Source organism: Solea solea, chromosome 4 (assembly GCF_958295425.1).
Source record: "Solea solea chromosome 4, fSolSol10.1, whole genome shotgun sequence".
Taxonomy (NCBI): domain Eukaryota; kingdom Metazoa; phylum Chordata; class Actinopteri; order Pleuronectiformes; family Soleidae; genus Solea; species Solea solea.
In genome coordinates this window covers 18,782,436-18,803,496 of record NC_081137.1, presented here as the reverse complement: position 1 = coordinate 18,803,496, position 21,061 = coordinate 18,782,436, and the positions used below count along the sequence as shown (strand labels likewise).

Genomic DNA, 21,061 nt, shown 5'->3' with positions numbered 1-21,061 from the left:
TGCATACCATCATCCACCAGTTAATGATCTATATTTTAATCCCAGATTTCCTCACTGTGTTTCTGAAGAATAATCTGTGCCTTCAACAGTTTGAAATGTGATGTTTCGTATTGGAGTTTAGTCTCCAGCTGGATGGTAATGATCTGCATATTAGAGTATACGTCGCTGATACTGTCACTTACCATTATTTTTGTCCAGGTTTATTTGTCACACTGCAGGTAAACAGTTTCCCGTTTGCCAGCAGATCAATTTGAAATGATTCGATTCCAGCAGCATTGAGTTTGTTTGTTTTTATTATTATTATTTTGTCAGTGTCATGTGTAAATTACAGTATGTGGGGAGGATGAAGCACATGACGCTGATGAGGTTTGAATGTTTCAGCCTATATACATTATTGATGAATGTCAGTAAATGTCACCGTGCACATTTTACCTTTTAAACATCGACTGTATTAAAGCTATAGTCACTAGAAAAATATAGCTCTGTAAGGTTAATTTGGGCTCTCAGTCCTGAAGCCTTCCCACCAAATGGACATGGACAAATAATGGCCTTACTGACGTATGGTCCCTTGACGTGAACTCCTGCTTCAGATACGTGCTGTGACTCAGAACGCAGCGATGCAACTGCATCCCAAGATAATGAAAGTAGACACGTAGGCAAACCTGTAAACACACACACACACACAAAAGAGTGAAGGACCGACGTCAAAGAGCAACTGAGCCGAAAGCTCTCCATTTGTTGATTTGTGCATTTTTATTTTCTGACCGACCATCCATCCGACCATGTCCCCTGCTGCCCACACATTCCATCTTTCGTTGTTATGTCATACACACGCGCGCGCACACACACACACTCTGGCCGCCCACTGATGCTCTCTCTCCTACAAGGCCATGCTGTTCGCTGCCTCAGTCAGCGCTGATGAGGTATTATTCTCCATCACTGACTGTTTTGTGGTTGTCGCCTCTGGTAGATGGAATGGGTAATGATAACGCCCACACACGCACACACACACACACACACACACACACACACACACACACACTCAAGCGTCCCGTAACACACCATGTGATGGCAGCAGTACCGTGTTGGTGGAGAAAGACTAGGTGTGCCGTGTGTGTCTTTGTGTACCACGGCATGGAAAAGCTGCCATGTTTGGTGACATCATCTCCATGTGGGAAGCCATAAGGGGCAGAGGATGTGTTTGTGTGTGTGTGTGTGTGTGTGTGTGTGTATGTGTGTGTGTCGGGCACTGTGATTATTTCACATCACAGATGATGTTGATGATAAAGCAGCTGGATGTTTTAGCAGCATTCGCTTGCAACTAGAAGCCCACTGACCCTGATTTTATTCGCACTAATGCAGCGGCTGAGGTGGAAGTCAAAACATGCAGTTTGGTGATTTAATTGGCAAGCCTCTGGTCATTTTGATACCTTTTCATTTCCCAGCTGGGAAAATTGGGTTTTGTGGCTTTGATCTTAGCGAATCCTCGTCATTGTGTTTCGAGATGTAGAATTCTACTTTTCTAAATTTCAGCCATAATTCGAGATAGTGAAACAATGTTACGTGCCCCTATTAAAGCCACAAGTGCATAGGATATCAACTGTGCTGGAAAAAAAAAAACATTATTTATGTACAACATCAAGCAAAAATACTCCACTACCCACAATCCTCAGGAGTAATGGAAATATCTCTTATTGGTGGAGCTTGCTGTAACGGTAGTAGTGTCCACCAGTAGTGTAGACATGCACCACTGGCCCTCATCCATTCTCCAAACTCTCTGGTGTTGGCTCCAAGCGCCACATCTCGGTACAACGCTTCAGCAGGCGGGCACGTGAGGGAACAAGGACAAGGATAGTCTGTAATAAAACCTACAGTCCAAGGACCTCACTACCGAAGGTAGAACCTTGAGCCTAAAGGGTGGGGCCGGTTCAGTGCACATCGGACTCCACCTTAAACAAACACCATGCGCGGGCCTAAAGGTAACGTACACGCTCATGGCTAACTGCTCAAGCAAATAGACAGGACAGCCTAGCGGAGAAAAGGAGAAGGTGAAAGGCCAGAGGGAATATGTCAAGTCACACTGAGGCAACTGAAAACTGTGACTGAAAACACAAAGAAGTGCACCACTGAAAAGTTGATTCTACTGCTCACAAAACCCCAGTTGTTCAGCAGTTTGATGAGGTAAATGCATCGTGCCCCAGTGCTGATGCTGTACACATACTAATGCTCCCTCAGTCAGGTGTGTTTTCGGATGAACACGGCGTACAAATAATGTTAGATTGTTTTGTTACACACTACAGCGTTGCATCGGTGCTATAGTAGCTATAGTAGCACTGCAGGTTTTAAAGCTGCACATAATGCACAACATTATGTGGCAATGATACATACAGTGCACCAGCTGCTGTGTTATAAGAAGCGCGTTGAGGGATTCAGCCAAAATGAGAAGTTAATGCAACGACCCCGTCCTCCCCAAAAAATGACATACTTCAAGCTCTTGTTGAAGGATTTTATTCGCCACAGTTTTCCCAAAGAGTGGTTTAAGTATCAAACAGAGATTCCTGGCTCTCAGTTCCAGCCTCTGCTGCTGTAGCACGAGTCCAGGGATTTGCCTCCATCTCCCAGCAGCAGTAACCAGCTCTGTTTCTGCCTGGAGATGCGGATGCTGTCAAGAAGTTGATTCATTTATTGACACTGGGCTGGCAGCCAACACACTACTCTCCCCCATTCTTCCTCCCTGTCTCCTGCTCTTCTTATCTACCTCTCTCATTCTCTCTTCTTCGCGCCCCACCCCCCCCCCCCCCCCACCTCTCTCACCCCAGGTCCTCTCTCACTCAGCACTGCCCTTTCCCTCCCTCTTGCTCAATTTCACTTCCATCCACTATCTCCCCCTCTCTAGCTTTCTCTTCCCTCTTACTCCCTCCCCTTTCTCTCTCTCTCTCTCGCTCTCTCTCTCTCTCTCATTTATCGTTCTCCTGCTCCAGGAGCTCTGACACACAGTCACACACAAGCACACACTCACACACCCTCTGTGTGCCGTACAGCTACAGCAGCAAGCCACTTGGTTCATTCATCATTCATTTTTGTTTGAGTGAGCAACTCCTTCATCAGGCAGGAGCGTCGTGTGTGTGTGTGTGTGTGTGTGTTTGATGAGGAACAAAAACGGGAGTGAGAGACAAAAGTAGTGAAGTGAGCAGAGGGTTAGCGTTGAGTGGCATCACCATGACTCTTTACCTGAGCAAACAGCAGAGCTGCTTTGCGGACCTGGACGGAAGAGGAGGCTGTGGGGAGGTGCCATGCTCCCTCAGCTGGCATCATCAGCACCCCAACAGTCACCGCCAGCACCAGCCGAGCCAGCGCTATCATTACGGATGTGTCCCTGGCGGGGCCACCCTCCCGCGGAAGGGGGGTCGAATGGCGGCCTGCCATTTGGACAGCATGTCCTCCAGGAGTCCAAGCCGCTTGGCAGCGGTGAGAGCTAAGGGGGGGAGCTGTGACCTGTGGCCCCCTGAGTGTGGCTGCACCCACAGCTGGCAGGAGCCCTATCAGGTAAAAATGATGCTGTTCACACAGCTGCAGGACACATCTGGACTCTGTGAATTCGGGCCAATTTATGATGGGAAATGTTGTTGTTGATCACGGAAACAAACCTTGTACTCACACTTGGTGTTTTGTAGTACTGACTGTCATTTTCTCACTCAGCTGTTTGGAAGGAGACTTTTGAGAATGGTTCAAACTTAAGATTCTTCGTTTTCCAGTGGTGCATCTGGGTAAACACGGTTTATTGTGTTATTGTCAGGCTTATGTGGTGTAGTTTCCTGTGGAGGGTAATCTGGATGCTGGCAGAACTTCTTGTTCAGGCTTGATAAGAGACTTTAGAAGTGTTTTACTGCCTTAAAGACTCCGATCATGGTCTCATACATCATATATTTACTTCTTTAGTGTTCGAACTAAGGGCTTTTATTATGCAGGTCCTTAAATCTGTGTCATTTCATATCCAGATGATGGTTTGTGGCAACTAACAATCACTTAGAACTGGTTAGTTGGGTGTCTGTGGCAAAATGCCATGTTTTTATGTAATATTTTTTATTTATTCGGTTTTTTTATGTCTGGCTGTCTCTCTCGCAGACTGGCAGTAGGCATCAGTGGTTAAACTTATCGTTGTAAAGGCCTCGTGAAGTCTTTTCGTACTTAAAAATATAAGCTGCGGTGAAAAAAAGTCAGTGACATGTGTCTCATTAGTGTGTGCACGTAGCCTCGGGAGCCGTGCTAACTACATTATTTTAGTTTTAAAAATGTCTCATGTACCGCTCCAGATTGGCCTGCCATACACGCCGCTGTTGTTTTGTGTTTTTTTTTTAAGCCCCCCCCCCCAAAATAGAAAGGTTTGGAAACACTGCTGCTTGTTTTTTAGTTTGACAAATCTGGGGCAGTGCTTTACTGGCAGAAATGGAGACTGTAACTGTATGTGAGAAAACACTGACATCTACTTCATTATCGGGTTCTTATTCAGTCAGTCAGTCGTGAATGAAATGTGCTTTTAACACAGTTTGAGTTTCACCTTTGTCATCCATTTTGTAAAAGATTCTATTTCTCATTTTGTGCAGCTGACTTCTTCTTCTTCTGAAGCCATAACAGCTTCCTGTTTACACCTGTCTGGAAAAGCTGCTGGCTACATTTTAGTTCGTGTGGACGGGCAGAAACGGAAACATTCACTTTCTGAATGGTGCTTGTCCGATGTGAGTTGACTATCAGCTGTGAATGAAATGTGCTCTCAGTTTCAGTCTCATAAAAATAAATGCCCCCGCATCTCTTAATTCTCATTTTCTAAAAGCCTGTTTACACCAGCGCACGCATGTCCAGTGGACGTGAATGTCTCTCAGGTCTGGTCGTACCAATATGCAACATCAGTTGGTCATCCGACCGCGAGTCGTACCACATTTGTTCTTATTTAAGCAGCGCGTTATTATCGCAGCTCAATGAAGTCGTGTCCCCAGACGAGCATTAACGGCAGCGCGATGAGTGATCGCTCAGCGTTAACCTTTAAGAAATATACTGCAAAGGTAAATCTTGACTTGTCTTTTTAATTGCCGGGGTGTGTCGCTTTTGTGCAACTGTAGCAGGAGTGAAATTGCCTCGGGCAAGGCCAGTGGGGTGTAATGGGAGGGCCATCCATCATGTAACCCAGGCAAATGCAAGGCAGGGAAATTGCACAGGGGGCAGCAATCGGCGGCACCAGTGCTCTCCCTATTGCCCTGCTTTAGAAATGTTGAAAGCTGACATGGACATGGAGTGGGAGGGAAAACGCATTCATACCAAAGTCGGTGTAAATGCATGTTTTAAATAGTAGTGTGAAATTAAATGTCAAAATCACATTTGATAAGACTGAACATGGCTTTCCTTTCACTTCTTGAATCATAACTAATGCAAAACTATTCGTTATACTTTCCTTCCCTTCACTTGGAAGAGATAAATCATTCATTGTGCGCAATTAGACCCAGAAGAACACGTTAATATTATCTGTACTGATCAGTTATGGACGGATGACCTTCCTCGTTCAACTTGATTTCAGTCCCATTTTAGTCTCCTCTCCTGCAGAGCTTATCTTTCCATTTCCATCAAATACTCCCCCATACTTCTAAAGCAAGCGTCCACATCCTACTTTGTGTTGTTGACTATTTTTACACGAGACGCCGGTGAATTATTGATACAAAGCCGCTGTTTTCTTGAGCCACTTTACGCAGACGTGCCGCTGAATTATTGAGCAAAACTCGACGTGAGCGCAAGAGTAAAAAGTAAAGTACAGGCAATCCCCCCCCCACTGTGCCGGTGAAAGTATCCCGTGTCGCATGGTTTCTTTGCGGTAGAGTTTCTTCATATAAATATATGAGTTATGGCGCAGTCGTGCTGCAGCTGACGGGTGTGATCTTAGTCTGAATTCTTTAAGAAAAGACTAAACACAACATTGTAGAAAACCAAGGTTCAAAAAGGGGCCAGTCGCCATGTGTGTGTTTACTGAATAATTATGCATGAGGAAGTCGACATGAAGGAAAGCATCTGGTCCCAGAGCATCAGCCAGCTGTCACATTCAGTACAGATCTCTCAACGCGGCCTGTACATTTGACTATAGGACACTGAACTGTTCATAACATTTCATCGTCACTGTATAATACTCTGATATTGAGATTTAATGTTATGAAAATTGAATTCACTTCATCATCATCTATGTTATTATCACTACGCACACACTGACATCTGCTGTGTTGATTCAAATATGGCTTAAAAATGTAAAACCAAGAATTTCAGCGGGTGGGGAGTTGCCTTTATTTTATTCATTTTATTGTGAAATCAAGTGGTTACGAGACAGGTGTGGACAGGTCAAACGGGACAGGGCAATATAGAGATGCAATATCATAAATCCTGGCTTCTATATGGGTGTGCAGTGGTGATGCATGTACGGCAAATGGAGAGGGGATCAACCAATAGATAAATAAATAATATTGATGTCATGGAGGGGTAAGAGGACAGGGGTCAGTAGGGGGGTAAGAGGACAGATAAAGATTTACAGTGTCTATGTATCAATACATACCCATATACACATAAATACAGTTTAATGTATGTGGTGTGATAATAATAATATAATAATAATGATGACTAATATTAAAGGGATACTTCACCGATTTGCATGTGGGTGGCAAGTATTTTGTTTTGTATTGTTATATTCATTATATATTTAATTCCTCACGGGGATTTGCACATTTACACAAGTAGCGCTGTCTGCTTCGAAGCTTGAGACTCTCGCGGGGCAGCGAGCGCAGTGCATGCTGGGAGTTGTTGTCGTTCATCTACATGAGCCAAAATTACAATTTTCGGCACTTGCTTCAAATATTATGTCACATTTCTACTACATAGATGACCCAGTTTTAATAGACATTCATCTTTCCAATGGTGCTGCTGCTGCTGCTGCTGCTGCTGCTGCTGCTGCACCACTGCCTTAATGTGCTGTTTGGGGGCATTTGGTCACATGGTGATGTTTAGGAAGCATGAAGAAGAAGAAGACAAATGAGTCTAAAGTGCGGCTAAGCGTGCGATTTATGTGCTCAGTTGAGCGGCCATTCCTTCTCCGTGGTCTGTGTGTGTTTGCATACATGTGGATTTATTTATACAGCAGCAGTGTCCAAGTTATGAGCTATGGAGCATAATTCTGCAGAGTGCATCAATCTTTTATGTTTTAATTTGATACGTTAACACTATACTGTATGTCAGTTCAGTATGTGTTTATTGCATAATAGGGTTATTATAGTACATAATCCTTTTTGGTTCATATTAAGTGTATTTTTTTTTTCCCTGCCGGCAATTTTGAAAGCGTAAACATAACATATGTTGTGTAGTTAATTGGGTTTGAGTTTGTTCATCTAAGGGAATCAAACGTCTTTTATTGGGTTTTTTAATTTTGCTCATGTTTTTCCTCACCTGGTATGATGCACATCATTGTTATTAATATTTGGTATTTTTTATTAATTTGCAATATTTGATGCAGGGATGGTCATTCCATGTTCCATGTCCTAACACATTTTTAAGATGGCATCTACTCCATATTACAAAAAAACTAGCACTAAAACTAATAAAAAAAAATCAGCAAACCCACTCTTAATCCTAATTAAAACTAACTAACTAACTAAATATTAAAGTGTAAAGTGTTCTTTTATACTTGCGCACACATGAACTCTAAGTATACATATACATTAACACATGTATGTATATGCTGTATGTGTGTGTGTGTTCTATATTTAAACACAGCAACACAACAATCTAATTTATTCTGATTTAACGTGACTGTGTGACTACACTACGCAGAACCACTGTATCCTCTTGTATATGAAAGGTTGTGCTCTCTTCGCTGTGGTGCCGCTCGTGAGGTGAACACGCGTTTCCACCCCGCTGACCCGTGTGACTGCTGCAGAGATGACAGTCAGTGGTCAGCAGAGAGAGAGCGAGAGAATCTACTGACAGAAATATGATTAATGACACACTTTCCTGACCTACAATCACATCAGTTGAGCTCCCTGCTCTCCGGCACAGTGAAGAGAAATTTGCTCTACTGTACGAGAGCCAATTTGTTTCTTTCTCTGTGAGCGAGCGTCCATCTGCAAGAGCTTTAAGTGACATTATGTCTGAGAAGTAGCGTACTGTATTATTTGATGTATGTGACAGGAGGCCACTTGCTGCTATTTTGTGTTGATTGAAGTCATTTTTTGTGCTTCGTGCCATATCCGCTCTCTCTCTCTCTCTCTCTCCCTCTCAGAGAACGAATGGCTCTGCAATCATTCACTCGATTAGTGTCCGTGCACAGCAAGTCATCATTCCTCTCCCAACACTTTTTTTTTTTTTAATCTGGCTCTACAGTTCTGCACAGTCAAACTCCCGATGTTTCTCCTCCTGTTAAATTCACAGGCCAGTCTGTCTCAGATGAGAGAGGAGGAGTCTCTGGTGTTTGGATAGGTTTAATAATTCACACCAATGGAAAAGCTTCAGGATTAAGATGAGAGGTGGTGATTACTCGCATATCATCCAGCATATATCCATGTTAAATCTTTGAGATGTTTCCATGTAGCTGCAAGAAATGCATGCGGAAATCTTTTTTTTTTTTTAAATAGAATAGAATAGAATTTAGAATGTTAATATGTTTTCCACAGGGTAAAGTAACATAAGATAATAACAGACCTGAAACAAAATGCGGGAAACCTTTTGTGGAACGAAATTCAAACATAATAGTAATAAGTTCACATTGTGTTCTGTCACGGTCACTTAAAAATTGATTAGTTAAGTGTTATCCCAGTCTGGTATAGTAGTAATCTTTTTGTTGTTGACGTTGTTTTCACTGATTATTCATGAGAGCGCACACTCGGATAGAGTCAGTCTAATCTTGAAAACATGCTGATGGAATAATTTCCGTGCGAGGAACACTCCATTATTCATGTGCCTTGAAAAGATGATAATTGTGGCAATTAACCTTTAGATTGTGTAGATGATTCTTGCTGGAGATGCTGCTATAGACTTCCTCAATACCTGCTCCGCCGTTTTAATTGTTCAATTTCTTTTGAATTATAGTTTTTACTTTTTTTATTTTGTTTTTTTTCTACATATTTTATCATAGAGGCTAATTTTTTTGTTATCAGTGATCACGTTGTTGCTTCATTTCCTTTGCCTTCAGCCATAACTTGTAAACTACCTGTCTGATGTTGTGTATTTTTTACACTCACGCTGCTAAAACGACACTAGCGCCTCCAGGCATGGACTCCACAAGACCTCTGCAGCTGTCATGTGACATCAGGCACCAAGACGTTAACATTAGATCCTGTGGGAAGTCCTGGGTCACACTCGTTTTTTCTCAGCTAATGCACCGTTGTGTTTTTGCGATCTCGGGTAATTTTGAGCTCAGCTCAGCACCTTGAACATAATTATCAGGTTTTTTTAAACTGTCAGGCTGCATTTTCCTGCTAAAAAGGCTGTTGCCTTGTTCTTAAACAACGCGTTAGTAAACGGTACATGACACTGTATCTACTGCGTCTACATCCACTACATATGTTGTTCACCAGCTTGCTTTCTTCCTATTGTGCATTATGGTTGTACCCAGGTAAATGACGTGCATTCACCAGGCCAGTCAACAACCTTTTGCTGAATTGCCAAAATAAAGAGGTTTGTTGATGAAACATCTGGTGCAAGGTGCAACATGGTTTATGACATTTAAGCAAATACTTTGTGCTGCGTTCGTGTCAGAAACACATGTAAAATAATGAAAAAGATTCTATATTTAGTGTTTGTAAATGTAGATTAGGGCAGTGGCACCATGGACTCAGTTATAAGGACGGAAAAGAACATGTTACAAGTGATAATTTATTTAAAAAAAAATATTTAATTTTAAAAGAAAACAAAATGCTTGTCTTCAGCAGTGACATTATTGGCTGTTTTAATAAAAATTATCAATTCTGTTTATAAAATTGAGACTATGCTCATAGTCTGAGGACATAACTGCACTTATGGCTGATGTCTCAACCACCACTCATTTATTAACCATGAATGAATGAATAATGTTAGCCAACCCTGTAGAGAAAGAAAGTCTGTGTGTGTGTGTATTAGGGATGGGAATCGGTATCAGTCGGTATCGGAATCGGTCCGAAACTGGTCAAAATCACTGGATCGGATATATATTTTTAGAAGAATACTTTCTACTTTTACTTAGTATAGTATATTTTTCAAGTAAAATATCAGCAAAAGCATTTTAGCTGAGCCAAGTTTGGGGTGGTTATTTCTTCTTTGTAGGAAGTTGGAGAACTGTGTCTTTGAAATGACTCCGCACAAATGTGTTGCTTCATAGTTCATAAATGGTCTAGAATGACTGTATCGGACTAATATTGGTATCAGTATCAGTAGATACTCAATTTTGTGATATTGGTGTCGGACACAAAAAAAGTGGCATTTTTATTCTAGGAATTGTGACAGGATTAGATGACTTTATTTTGACTTAAAAGGCACAGCAAATGTAGCTTTATTTTATGTACAATGCGAACTGTCCAGGGTGTACCCCGCCTATCGCCCGATGTAGCTGAGATTGGCACAGCACCCCCCGCGACCCTCTGGTGGAGGATAAAGCGGTAGATGATGACTGACTGACAATAAAAGCTATTCTATTCTAAAACAAGTATGATATTTCATTCCTGTTTATTCTAATGGTACACAGGTGAGGGTACAACGTTTTGTTATTACCCTCGATTGGGTTGTATTCATGTCATTTAGACCGGGTCAAATGACATATTCCAAATTGTTCTCTCAGTGGATCCGTGAACACCATGTTTCGAAGTGAGTCATGTGCATCAGCCTCGTTATTGATGGACTGCAATCTGAACTGCTGTTCCTCTAATGTTCAGTCACACTGTGGCCACAGTTCAGAGTTCCTCTCTTGGGATTCAACCATCTGCTCACTTTCAGCAGGACAAAGTATAATCAGAGTGTGTGTGTGTGTGTGTGATGTGCCATTTGTTGTTTCATGCTGCATACATTTATGACAGCAATAATATTATCTGAGTGCAGGTTGAGCTTCCAATATACAATACGGAACAGAGAGCGCGGCAGTCAAGCCAACACGGGTAAAGCTGCAGCTTGGTCTTCTAAATTATATTGCGGTTTTAGTTTATTGTAAGCCATGGAGAACATTGTAGAAGCGCATTCTGTGCAGAAAGAAAAGGGTTTTTTTGCATTTTGAGACCAAATGTCGGAAGATTGTTGTAACTGTGAGAGGACATTGCATTGTGTTTGTTTGTTTTTAGAGCTTGTAACCACACGTACTGTGTCTGAATGTGGTTTGCAGAAACACTATGGCAACATATGATCTTGGTATCTGGGTTGAAGAGCTGTTAGTTGAGTAGGATTTGTGAGGTTTGGTGAGAGGGTGAGATATGATCCCAGGAAAAAAAGCCCATTAATATGTAGAGCAGATGGTGGATGCAAGATTATTACTTTGACTTCCATAGCGTTTTCCTTCATTATCAACAGTGTCTCTGTAAATAATCGCTTTATGAAAAGCACTAATGTCAATAAACAGGTAAATATTATTGTGAATTTTTCCTGTTAGCACAGATATTTTTGAGTTTGGTTTTTTTTCCATGCTGTCATCGCACACAGGAGCGCAATTTCACAACTCCTGTACGAATCCGTTGTTGCAATCACAATACTCCGTGCTATCGGGGCAAAAGAGGTGTCACATTTACATGTCGGAACAATACAAACTAACCACCTCCACTCATTTACTGCCCGTGTTCTCGTCCCGCGCTCTTGTTAAGCCCATTCAGCTATAATAACGCCATCCGAGTGCTGAATGCACAAAAGGGAGCGGAGTATTTATGGTGCCGTGCAGCAAATGGAAGTCTGTTAAATTGTTGATGATGCAGAGATCCACAAGCTTGTACCCTGAAAGTAGGACAATGATGGGTCTCACTCTTGTTTTCCCCTCTCTCTCTTTCTGTCTCTCTTACAGGCCAGTCCTGCTCCGATAATCGTCAACACAGACACTCTGGAGTCGGTTCCTTACGTGAGTTTAAATGTTTGTGTATTTCCAGCAGTAGATCAAAACATCCAGCAGATGTAAAGCATAAAAGCACATTTATAAATTAAAGAATGAGTCCTTTATGCTCGACGACTACGTCGGTTGTGCAACTTAATCTTAATAAAAACAAATGAGGTCATCGCGTTGGATGATTGAATAAAAGACGAGCACACTGTACGGTAAGACCCTTACATCAGCAGCAAATAAATTAAACTTTGGTGCAAAGTAAAAGTTGCAAGACTAACAAATGATCCAAATTTCCGTGAATATACTCACGTTTACACGTGTCAGAGCTTCGTCCGCAGACTGACGAGCCGAGATTATATCACACGTCACATCAGATAAACCCTGTTTATGCCGGTATGCACTGTTCTGTTCCTGCTGGTGCTAATTTAGTCTTTAGGCCCTGATTGCTTCCGTGAGCTCTGATAATAATTTCTGATGCTGCCGAAAAACCGATGCTCTGCTGGGAATACAACGCGCGACATCACATAAACTTCCTGCGTGGATGCATAATGATGGAGGTAATTAATCATCTCGGTAAGATATAGAATGAGACCAACCGCTCTGTAACTAATCTCCATATTGCAGGAAAATAACTAATGGTAATGAACTGTCACTTGAAAACTGTTTCCCATTTAACACAGAAAGCACCTGTCACCTCCGTATTTTAATATGTTGAATTGCCAAGCATCGTCCTTTTATGAGTCTAATTGAACAGAGTTAGTCATCAGCACTGGCGTGAGTGTTTGACACAAGTGACTTTTGTCTCTTAATTGTATTTTTCTGTGTTTCTTCAGGTCAATGGCACAGAAATTGAATACGAGTTTGAGGAGATCACTTTAGAGCGGGTGAGTACCTCCGATCCGACAGCTGTGTTTAATCCTTAGCACGTTTCAATAATCTCTGATGACATATCGTGGTCATCCTATGACTTCACTTACTCATCTTCAACCACTTTATCCTCCATATGAGGGTCACAGGGGGCGCTGGTGCCACACGGCCACATATAGAGACAAACAGCCATCCACCCTCATACTCACACCTATAGTCAATTTGTGTGTCCAATTTGCCCAATACCCAAATCTGCATGTTTTTGGACTGTGGGAGGAAACTGGAGAACTCCATGCAGAAAGGCCCTTATTCCGACCAGGTTTGCAAAGTCGGGACTTCTTGCTGAGAAGGCAACAGTGCTAACCACTACCATTCTATACATTTATTACATATAGACCCTTTTTGCAGCTCCCCATCTCACTATATTTGATATATCTTTTCCATGTAGTAAAACTGGCAGATGTGGTGTTAGACATTAGCACCAAGAGATGAAATTACGGGCCAAATGGGTAAAGGCAGGTGTGGATTTTAAAAGAGAAAGCCAGAACGAACTAAAGCAAAACTGAATGCGACAAAGAAAGTCTGTAGTCTGTAGTGGAGCAATGACTTCATACAGACCGTAATCAGCCTCCCTCCATTATTCTGTATCCTTTGTTATCAGATGATGACCAGATACATTAACAGGCGTGTGTCTGTTCCGCTCGTCAGCCCGGAGAGCCAAATCCTAAATTTGATTTAGTTGCTCCAGACAGCAGTGTCCTGCAGACACAGACGGTGGGGTTTGTAATCAGGAGGAGCTGCTGTTTCCATCAGCTAACAACTTCATCAAAGCTGGCCTTTCATTTTGTGATTGAGCATCCGGGAGAATTTTTATTTGCAGAGGCAACACTTCCAAATACAGTATGTCACAGTGGAGTTGTGATAATAATAATGAAGAGCAAGGTGAGAGGCAGCAACTGTGGCTTTTTTTTTTTTTTTTTTACTGCTGAAGACACCTCTGACCACTTTATAATCACACTGAGAGCAGTGTCACTAAAGTATTAAATTATGCATCTATATTGGATGTGCTTTCCAATAAATTGCAGTGCTTTTATGAAGAATTAAAAGTCAAAGAAAGGTCAGCCGAGTGCGTACTTTAAAGGCAGGGAGGACGCGGGCGAGAACATTCTGTCATTATTCGTGTAGAAAAGTGTGGACAATGCGACACACGATGCGTTTTCACTTGCATGAGCAGTTGTACCCACTGATTTTAAAATAATTTGATGTTTTTTTTTTATTCTTAACAGCTGTCATAGGCCAACTACAGCACAGGAATGTTAATTAGAAAGACCATAATGGTGAAAACATCTAGAATCACTATTGGGATCTATGCCAATGTTTGCACTCATCTGACAGTGAAGTGACAAAAAAATTTTTCATTGCTATCCAATGAAATTGACTGTTTCTGTAATAGTATTACAAACACAGGGCCATAATTGTGTCCTTTTGACAGTCTAAGAAACACACTGTAGCTCTTAGACAGATTACATTGTTGCCCAGTGTGTCTCTGACTCCTGTCCTTGACCGCAGGGTAACTCAGGGTTGGGCTTTAGCATCGCTGGAGGGACGGATAACCCGCACATCGGTGACGACCCTGGCATCTTCATCACCAAGATCATCCCTGGAGGTGCGGCAGCAGAAGACGGACGGCTCAGGTCAGTCTTTTACACATCCCCCCCCCACACACACACACACGCACACACACTTACACACACACACACACACGTGGTAGGAGACAACAAGCAAGGTGTTTTTTTTAGATCCAACAGGAAGAAAACTATTAGAGTCTCAAGAGGTTTGACTTTAACTGCAGAACAGATACCGTATACTGTGTCTTTTCTCATCGTTGTTTATTATGGACCAAAAACCATTGCTTCTCCTGCACTATTATATTGGCTCTCATAACTCTGACTGAGCCAGTTCTGAACCCACACCATTTTCGGGCTCACAGGCCACATGCGGCCCCCCAGTCGATGTTCCATTGCCCTATATTTACTATAAGGTTATAATGAAAACTGGCCCATCAACGATATTTTCATGTATAATATTTATCACATTATTAAATGTGTTAAATTCAACATTTAATGTCGTACAAGCATGTCTTATGTTTGAATTACAATTGTCTTAATGTTATTATCGATTCCGTTTTTGATTCTATTTTATTTCTGCCTGTTTTTGTGATAAATATATTCAGTTTCCATCATGATCATGTTCTTTTATGGCAACTATATGTCAAAACAAACACTTTTTACTTTGAAATAGTGTCTAACGTCATCCTGACTATTTTTTTATTTGCAATATATTGATGGATTATGAAGATATAATTTGAATTTCTAATCATTGACAGTTAATCAATCAACAGTTAATTTTTCCCTCCTGACCAGACTAGAAGTTCACTGGGCCCTAGGTCATTTTGAGTTTGTCCTCAGTATTGTGCTTATGTATTAAAATTGTACTATGTGTTTAATTGTAATAGTTTGTATGGTATTTTAATGATCAAACATGGCCTCAAATGAGTAACTACTGTATTTTACTTTAGTCAGTCACTTTACCATGGAAAAAGCTCTATTCTGTACCAGCCTTGTGACTATAAATGAACAGTGAGGGTAGAGATACAGTCTGTCAGATCCTCTGATATCGTAGTTTATGAAGCAGCAACAACACAACCCAAGCTCATCCATTACTCAACAGGAGTGAAAGCTCACTCAGGGGAAAACTCTCCAGCCGCCGCAGCTCCCGACACCTGAGATCACAGCCTGTTTAGTATTAAACATGAACACTTGAAACCAGAGAGCCGCAGCTTGACTTTTAAAAAGTTTGTTGGAGCCTTTCTGACGATAATGAGCCCATGAAGGACTCTGCATCACTGCGTCTCCCCGCATGCGTGACAGTGTTAACAGAATAGGGTTTTTTTAACACTTTATTTGAAAATAGATTGGTGGTAACTGCAGTCAGTGTTTCCCAAATCTCAAGCCTCAATGAGATATATGTGAGACTATGTGCACAAAGTGTTTATACATTATTGAAAATAGCGACAAAAACTTGCTTGTTGCATTAAATAATGTGGTGTTTCATAGAAAAACACACGAAATAGGCTTTGACTAGAAATTAAAATACAAGTTTTTAATGTGATTGTATCCGGAACTAACAATTATTTTCATAATCGCTTAATCTGTCCATTATTTTCATGGTTTATCGAGTCATAGTTTGGTCCAGTTTGTCAAACCTGGGAAATGATGATGCTCTCAAATGACAAACCAAAATGATTCCGTTTTTAATGATTTCTTTGTTACGTGGATCAAAGAAACCAGGAAATCTTCACATTTAAGAAAATCTTGTTTTAATCATGGACAAAGCTTCAGACCGACAAATCGATTATCAAAATGGTTGCTGATTCATTTAGTAATGTTTCAGCTCTAATCCTGACGCCGTGTTTTTGCATTACCCCTGAAATATAAACTAACAACATAAAAATATTATATATAAACATTTTACTTGCATTACTTCAAGGGATAAGAAGTGTTTTGACTGCTGCACCGTCTTGGTCCTGACAGTGCTGCATACTGCTGCATGTAACCATCATTGTCAGTGCAAACTCACTCATGCATTCACAATAGCCAGTACATGTATTAAAGTATAGCCACATTCACTGGGGGAAATGCAAATGTTTAAATATTACATAACAAAACTGTATCTTTAACGCTGCAGAGACATTTATAATATGAGACCTACTGTATGTCTGTGAATATATTGCCCCAGTGCATGCTGGGTAGAGTAGACATCACTTCTCTTACGTAACTGTTATCACAAGATCGGTCCATCACAGGTCAAACAAGTCCTCTGTTTATTCAGCCTTTGTTTGAGTTTCAGTGTTTCCTTAAAGTTGTCCAGTACGAGTCACACTGTCGGCGGGAGAAGTCATAAGCATGCACGGCATCGCTCGGGCGAATCACGGAGGAAGACGGGGCCGGGCATAAATCACACTTAAACTAATTGACGGTCACCCACTCCAAGGTGGGCAGGGAGACTTTATGCATTATGGATGGAGGGAGCTCTAATCTCCATGAGGAGGGCAAGGCTTGCTGGGGGATTTTGTTTTCTCTGTCATTAAAAGAAAAGAAAGCCAGACACACTTCCTGTCTCTGCTGTGGGACACTGTAGCACAGCACTAAGCATGCTTAATGCACCCTGCTAGGCTTCGGGGACTGCTTGGTAGTTTCAAGTGTTTTTCATGGAGGCTGATTTTGGAGCAGTTGAAAGCATGTAGTCAAGACTAAACCCACCCCAGCTCCCCTGTTTAATCACTGAAATGTTTCCTGGACACATTTATTTTGGCTCAATTTGCACTTTTCTTGAGTTTTATTGAAATATTTATTAGTTTTAATCAGGTTGGTACATGATGACAGGTTGTGTGAGACACCTCATTTGCATCAGTACAGACAAAAATGGCTACCTTTACCCTGGCTAACTTTTTTTGTCATTATACAAGTTTTGGGTTAGGGTTACAAACAAAGGTCACAAATGCTATAACTTTCTCACTCACTCACTCAGGGACTGAGCATTTTTTTTTAACTCGGTAACGGATGTGATTTAAAACAAAACGTACAAAAGTAAAATATACTCAAGTAAAAGTAAATTTATTTTACAATAAAAATGACACAAAAAAACCCACTCAATTACAGTAACGTGAGTAAATGTTATGTAGGACTTTCCACTTCTGCAAATAATAAATAAGAAAAAAGAAAAATAAGAGAATTAAAAATAACCTAAAATTGCACAAGATTGCTCGATATTTGTAATTTAAAGTGAAGTCAAATAAAACAGTCAAAGGTAAATTAGCAAATACGTCAACAAATAGATAGGAAAAAGTAAATATAACAGCGGCAAAGCAACATTCAAATCTCAGTGACATTGTCTTGACATTGCTGTTATCAGAGATCCTGGGCAACATGGATTCATATGAAGCCGTTTTTTGTCATATAATTGGTCCATTTGTTCATTTCTGAGGGGGGAGTTGATTTTTAATATTTAATTGTAATTCTACAGGCTGTGATTACCCTGATCATAACAACCCATAATGTTATAAATGATGATAAAATAGTCTACCTGTCTCATGTCTCTGAGTAAAGCCATCTTACCGAGCCACTTACTCATATATGTTTAAGACGTTACTTTGTTTCTTTTGACATTTCCAACTTTTATTCCCTTACAAACTTGCCACTATCACACAAGCTTTGCAACCGCAATGATATACTCTTGATATAATACAAGGGCTGTGTATTAAGATGGATGACATGACAGCTCCCGAAAAGTGAAGCCGAAACATTTGGTGCGCGTGCGAGTGCGAGTGCGAGTGCGAGTGCGAGTGCACTGGGACCCAGCTGATCTCCACGAGCAGCCCCCAGGAGGGTCGTGCCCTTGTGTGTGCCAGGGCATGAGTGTTTTTGTCGACACCTCGGGGGGTGGGGGGGTGGATTTAAACTGAGCCGCTTGCCGACTCTGATTTTAACACGCACTTTCACTTCGCTGTGTGCTCATACACGTTCGCACACCTCCTTGTGTTGTAAAGCACTTTTATCTCTCTGCCACATAGTCGTACATAAATAAATATTACCTGCACTGTGTTGTTTACAAACTGAAACTATGGGTCACCCTGATCTACTGCCAACAAGAACACATCCCTCACTAGATATATATATGTGTGTGTACTTGTATTTGTATTTGTTACCTCTTTAGAATCTTTGTCAGGTCCAGTAGTTTCTGTCTAAGATGTGAGTGGTGGTAAGGTTAAGGTAAGGGTTAGGCATTAACTACTTGTGGTTAACGTTGCGATAAGGTTTTGTTTCGGCTGTCCAAATGAATGAAAGTCTTTGCAATGTCCTCAGGTGTGTGTTTGTACTTGTATTTATATCATGGTGAGGTCCAAAAAACTTACAAACCTATCTTTGTGAGGACATATTGTCTGGGCCCCACAACTTTAAGGGTTAAGACCTGGTTTCAGGGTTGGGTTAAGGTTAAGGTAAGGGGCTAGGGAATGCATGATGACGATTAAGTGTCCTCACTAAGATAATTGTGTGTGCAGGGTGTGCACTGCTCTGTCAGTCTAAACTGTAAAGATGTTTGTAAATTTTCACAAATGTTGCCCCTTATTTAAATGAACTTATTCTGAGTTGATGTGTGTTGTTGAATAAGCATTTTCTTCTGTTGCAGTGTCTCATGTTAACTGTGATAGAATGGCCGTCGATCATCAAAGTCACTCATCACAACCAGAATTTTTGCCACTTAAGATCTGCAGCTCAGCTGGAGATAATTTACTGTAGCAAAGCCATTTTCAGACATTAATTTAACCTGTATTTCTACAGAGAAGATCCTTGAGAGCAATGATGCCCTGTTACAGTATTGGAAAAAAAATGCAATCAAAAAACTATCACTACTATGTATTAATGGAGACCAGTCGGTCTAATTTGAGTATGTTCTGGAGATTGTTGCGTTTGTCTTGCCTAACTCGGTCGCTGTAGGTGGTGCAGACAGTTTTATGTAATTCTGCGAGCGCGTGTGATAACGGTGTTTTCTTGGCTGTAACAGAGCAGTAGACAGATATGGGAGGGGAGTTTATTACAAAGTGTTTTATAGGTAAATAAGACACCTGCGTAGCTCTCCTCTGGAAGCACAAGATGACAAGCCCACTTTTTTGTATCTAAAATGCAATGACGGGTGAGAGACCTGTCACCGGTTATGAACCGTAGAGCTCTATGAAACACAGCATTAGAGTAGTGCATGAAGCATGACATGAACTCTGGAATATGTCCACACAATTTGGGTCTGGACACTTTCCGGAGTTTGCCATTCACACGTGAAAAATGCAGGTTTTCGGGGTCAAATGTGTTCACAACAGCAGGAGAATGTCCATGAGCTTCCAAAGTGATCGGTGTATTGCTTCCCTTGCTTCTCCTGCTGTGTTCTCACATGTGCTCACTTGGATATTGCACAGAGATTTGTCGAACGAGCTGGCAGCAGAATCTTGTACATTCTCACTGCACTTGAAGTCTGGACAGTGTTCCTGACGCAGCTGACACTGCTTCTGCCTTACACATTACTTGCCTCCCACTTAAACATTGTAGAACTTCAAAGATATAAACGTTTGTTTAACCTTTATTTCATTTCGTTTAACTGATCGGTTTACAACCTACTACTGTGTAAAGACACTGGAGTTGGTCCCGCCGTGCTTGTTCTGGTTGCCCTTTCCAGAGGGGAGTTTGCTGAGCCTGCAGTGAGCAGTTTAGTAAAAGTCTGGACAAACATGATGGATGCTCTAGAAAAGAACACAATGAAGGCTCGCTCGTGATCCTCACCGTTTCCTCTTCCAGAGTGAACGACTGCATCCTGCGGGTGAACGACGCAGACGTGTCCGAGGTCTCTCACAGCAAGGCGGTGGAGGCCCTGAAGGTCGCCGGTTCAATTGTCCGACTGTATGTGCGGCGCCGCAGGCCGATGCTAGAGACCATCATTGAGATCAAGCTCATCAAGGGACCAAAAGGTGGACTCACACATACACACACACATACACACACACCTTTATTGACTAGACTTCACATTTACAGCAACTTATTACATTTGAATGAACCTTTTATGATGTCATATTGTCTCATGCATACACACAGGGCTTGGCTTCAGTATTGCAGGCGGCGTTGGAAACCAGCACATACCTGGTGACAACAGCATATACGTCACCAAAATCATAGACGGAGGGGCGGCGCAGAAGGACTGTCGGCTACAAGTTGGAGACAGGTTGTTAATGGTGAGTTAAACAAGAAGAGTGACAGTGTCTTTATCTGCATTAAATAATATAAACTTCCGACGGTCGTGTTGGTTCCCCTGGAGTTATACCTAAGATATACTGTTTAGGAGTTTGCTTATAATACGAGCTTGTTAAATAATAAAATTAAATTAATTAAAAAAAATAACACAATCTAAGTGAACATTATCACTACATAACACATCAGAACAGTTGAAAGTTGTATTTTTACTGACATGTTGTGCTGCAGTGGGGACAATAAGTAGATTATTACAAGAGAACAGTCCACAAAC

General features: G+C 41.4%; 1 protein-coding gene across 35 annotated transcripts in view; it reads left to right on the top strand.

Moving 5' to 3' along the window:
* Positions 1 to 21,061, top strand: part of dlg2 (discs, large homolog 2 (Drosophila)) — a 153,146-nt gene that overhangs the window by 103,087 nt on the left and 28,998 nt on the right. For 34 of the 35 annotated variants that reach the window (XM_058626678.1, XM_058626680.1, XM_058626689.1 and 31 more), the window contains 5 exons: positions 12,032 to 12,085; positions 12,901 to 12,951; positions 14,504 to 14,628; positions 20,341 to 20,510; positions 20,635 to 20,771. In XM_058626678.1, the coding sequence (XP_058482661.1) occupies positions 12,032 to 12,085; positions 12,901 to 12,951; positions 14,504 to 14,628; positions 20,341 to 20,510; positions 20,635 to 20,771 (537 nt within the window). Of the gene's footprint in view, positions 1 to 2,996; positions 3,547 to 12,031; positions 12,086 to 12,900; positions 12,952 to 14,503; positions 14,629 to 20,340; positions 20,511 to 20,634; positions 20,772 to 21,061 lie in introns of those variants that run through there. The other variant, XM_058626705.1, reaches the window with a different exon arrangement.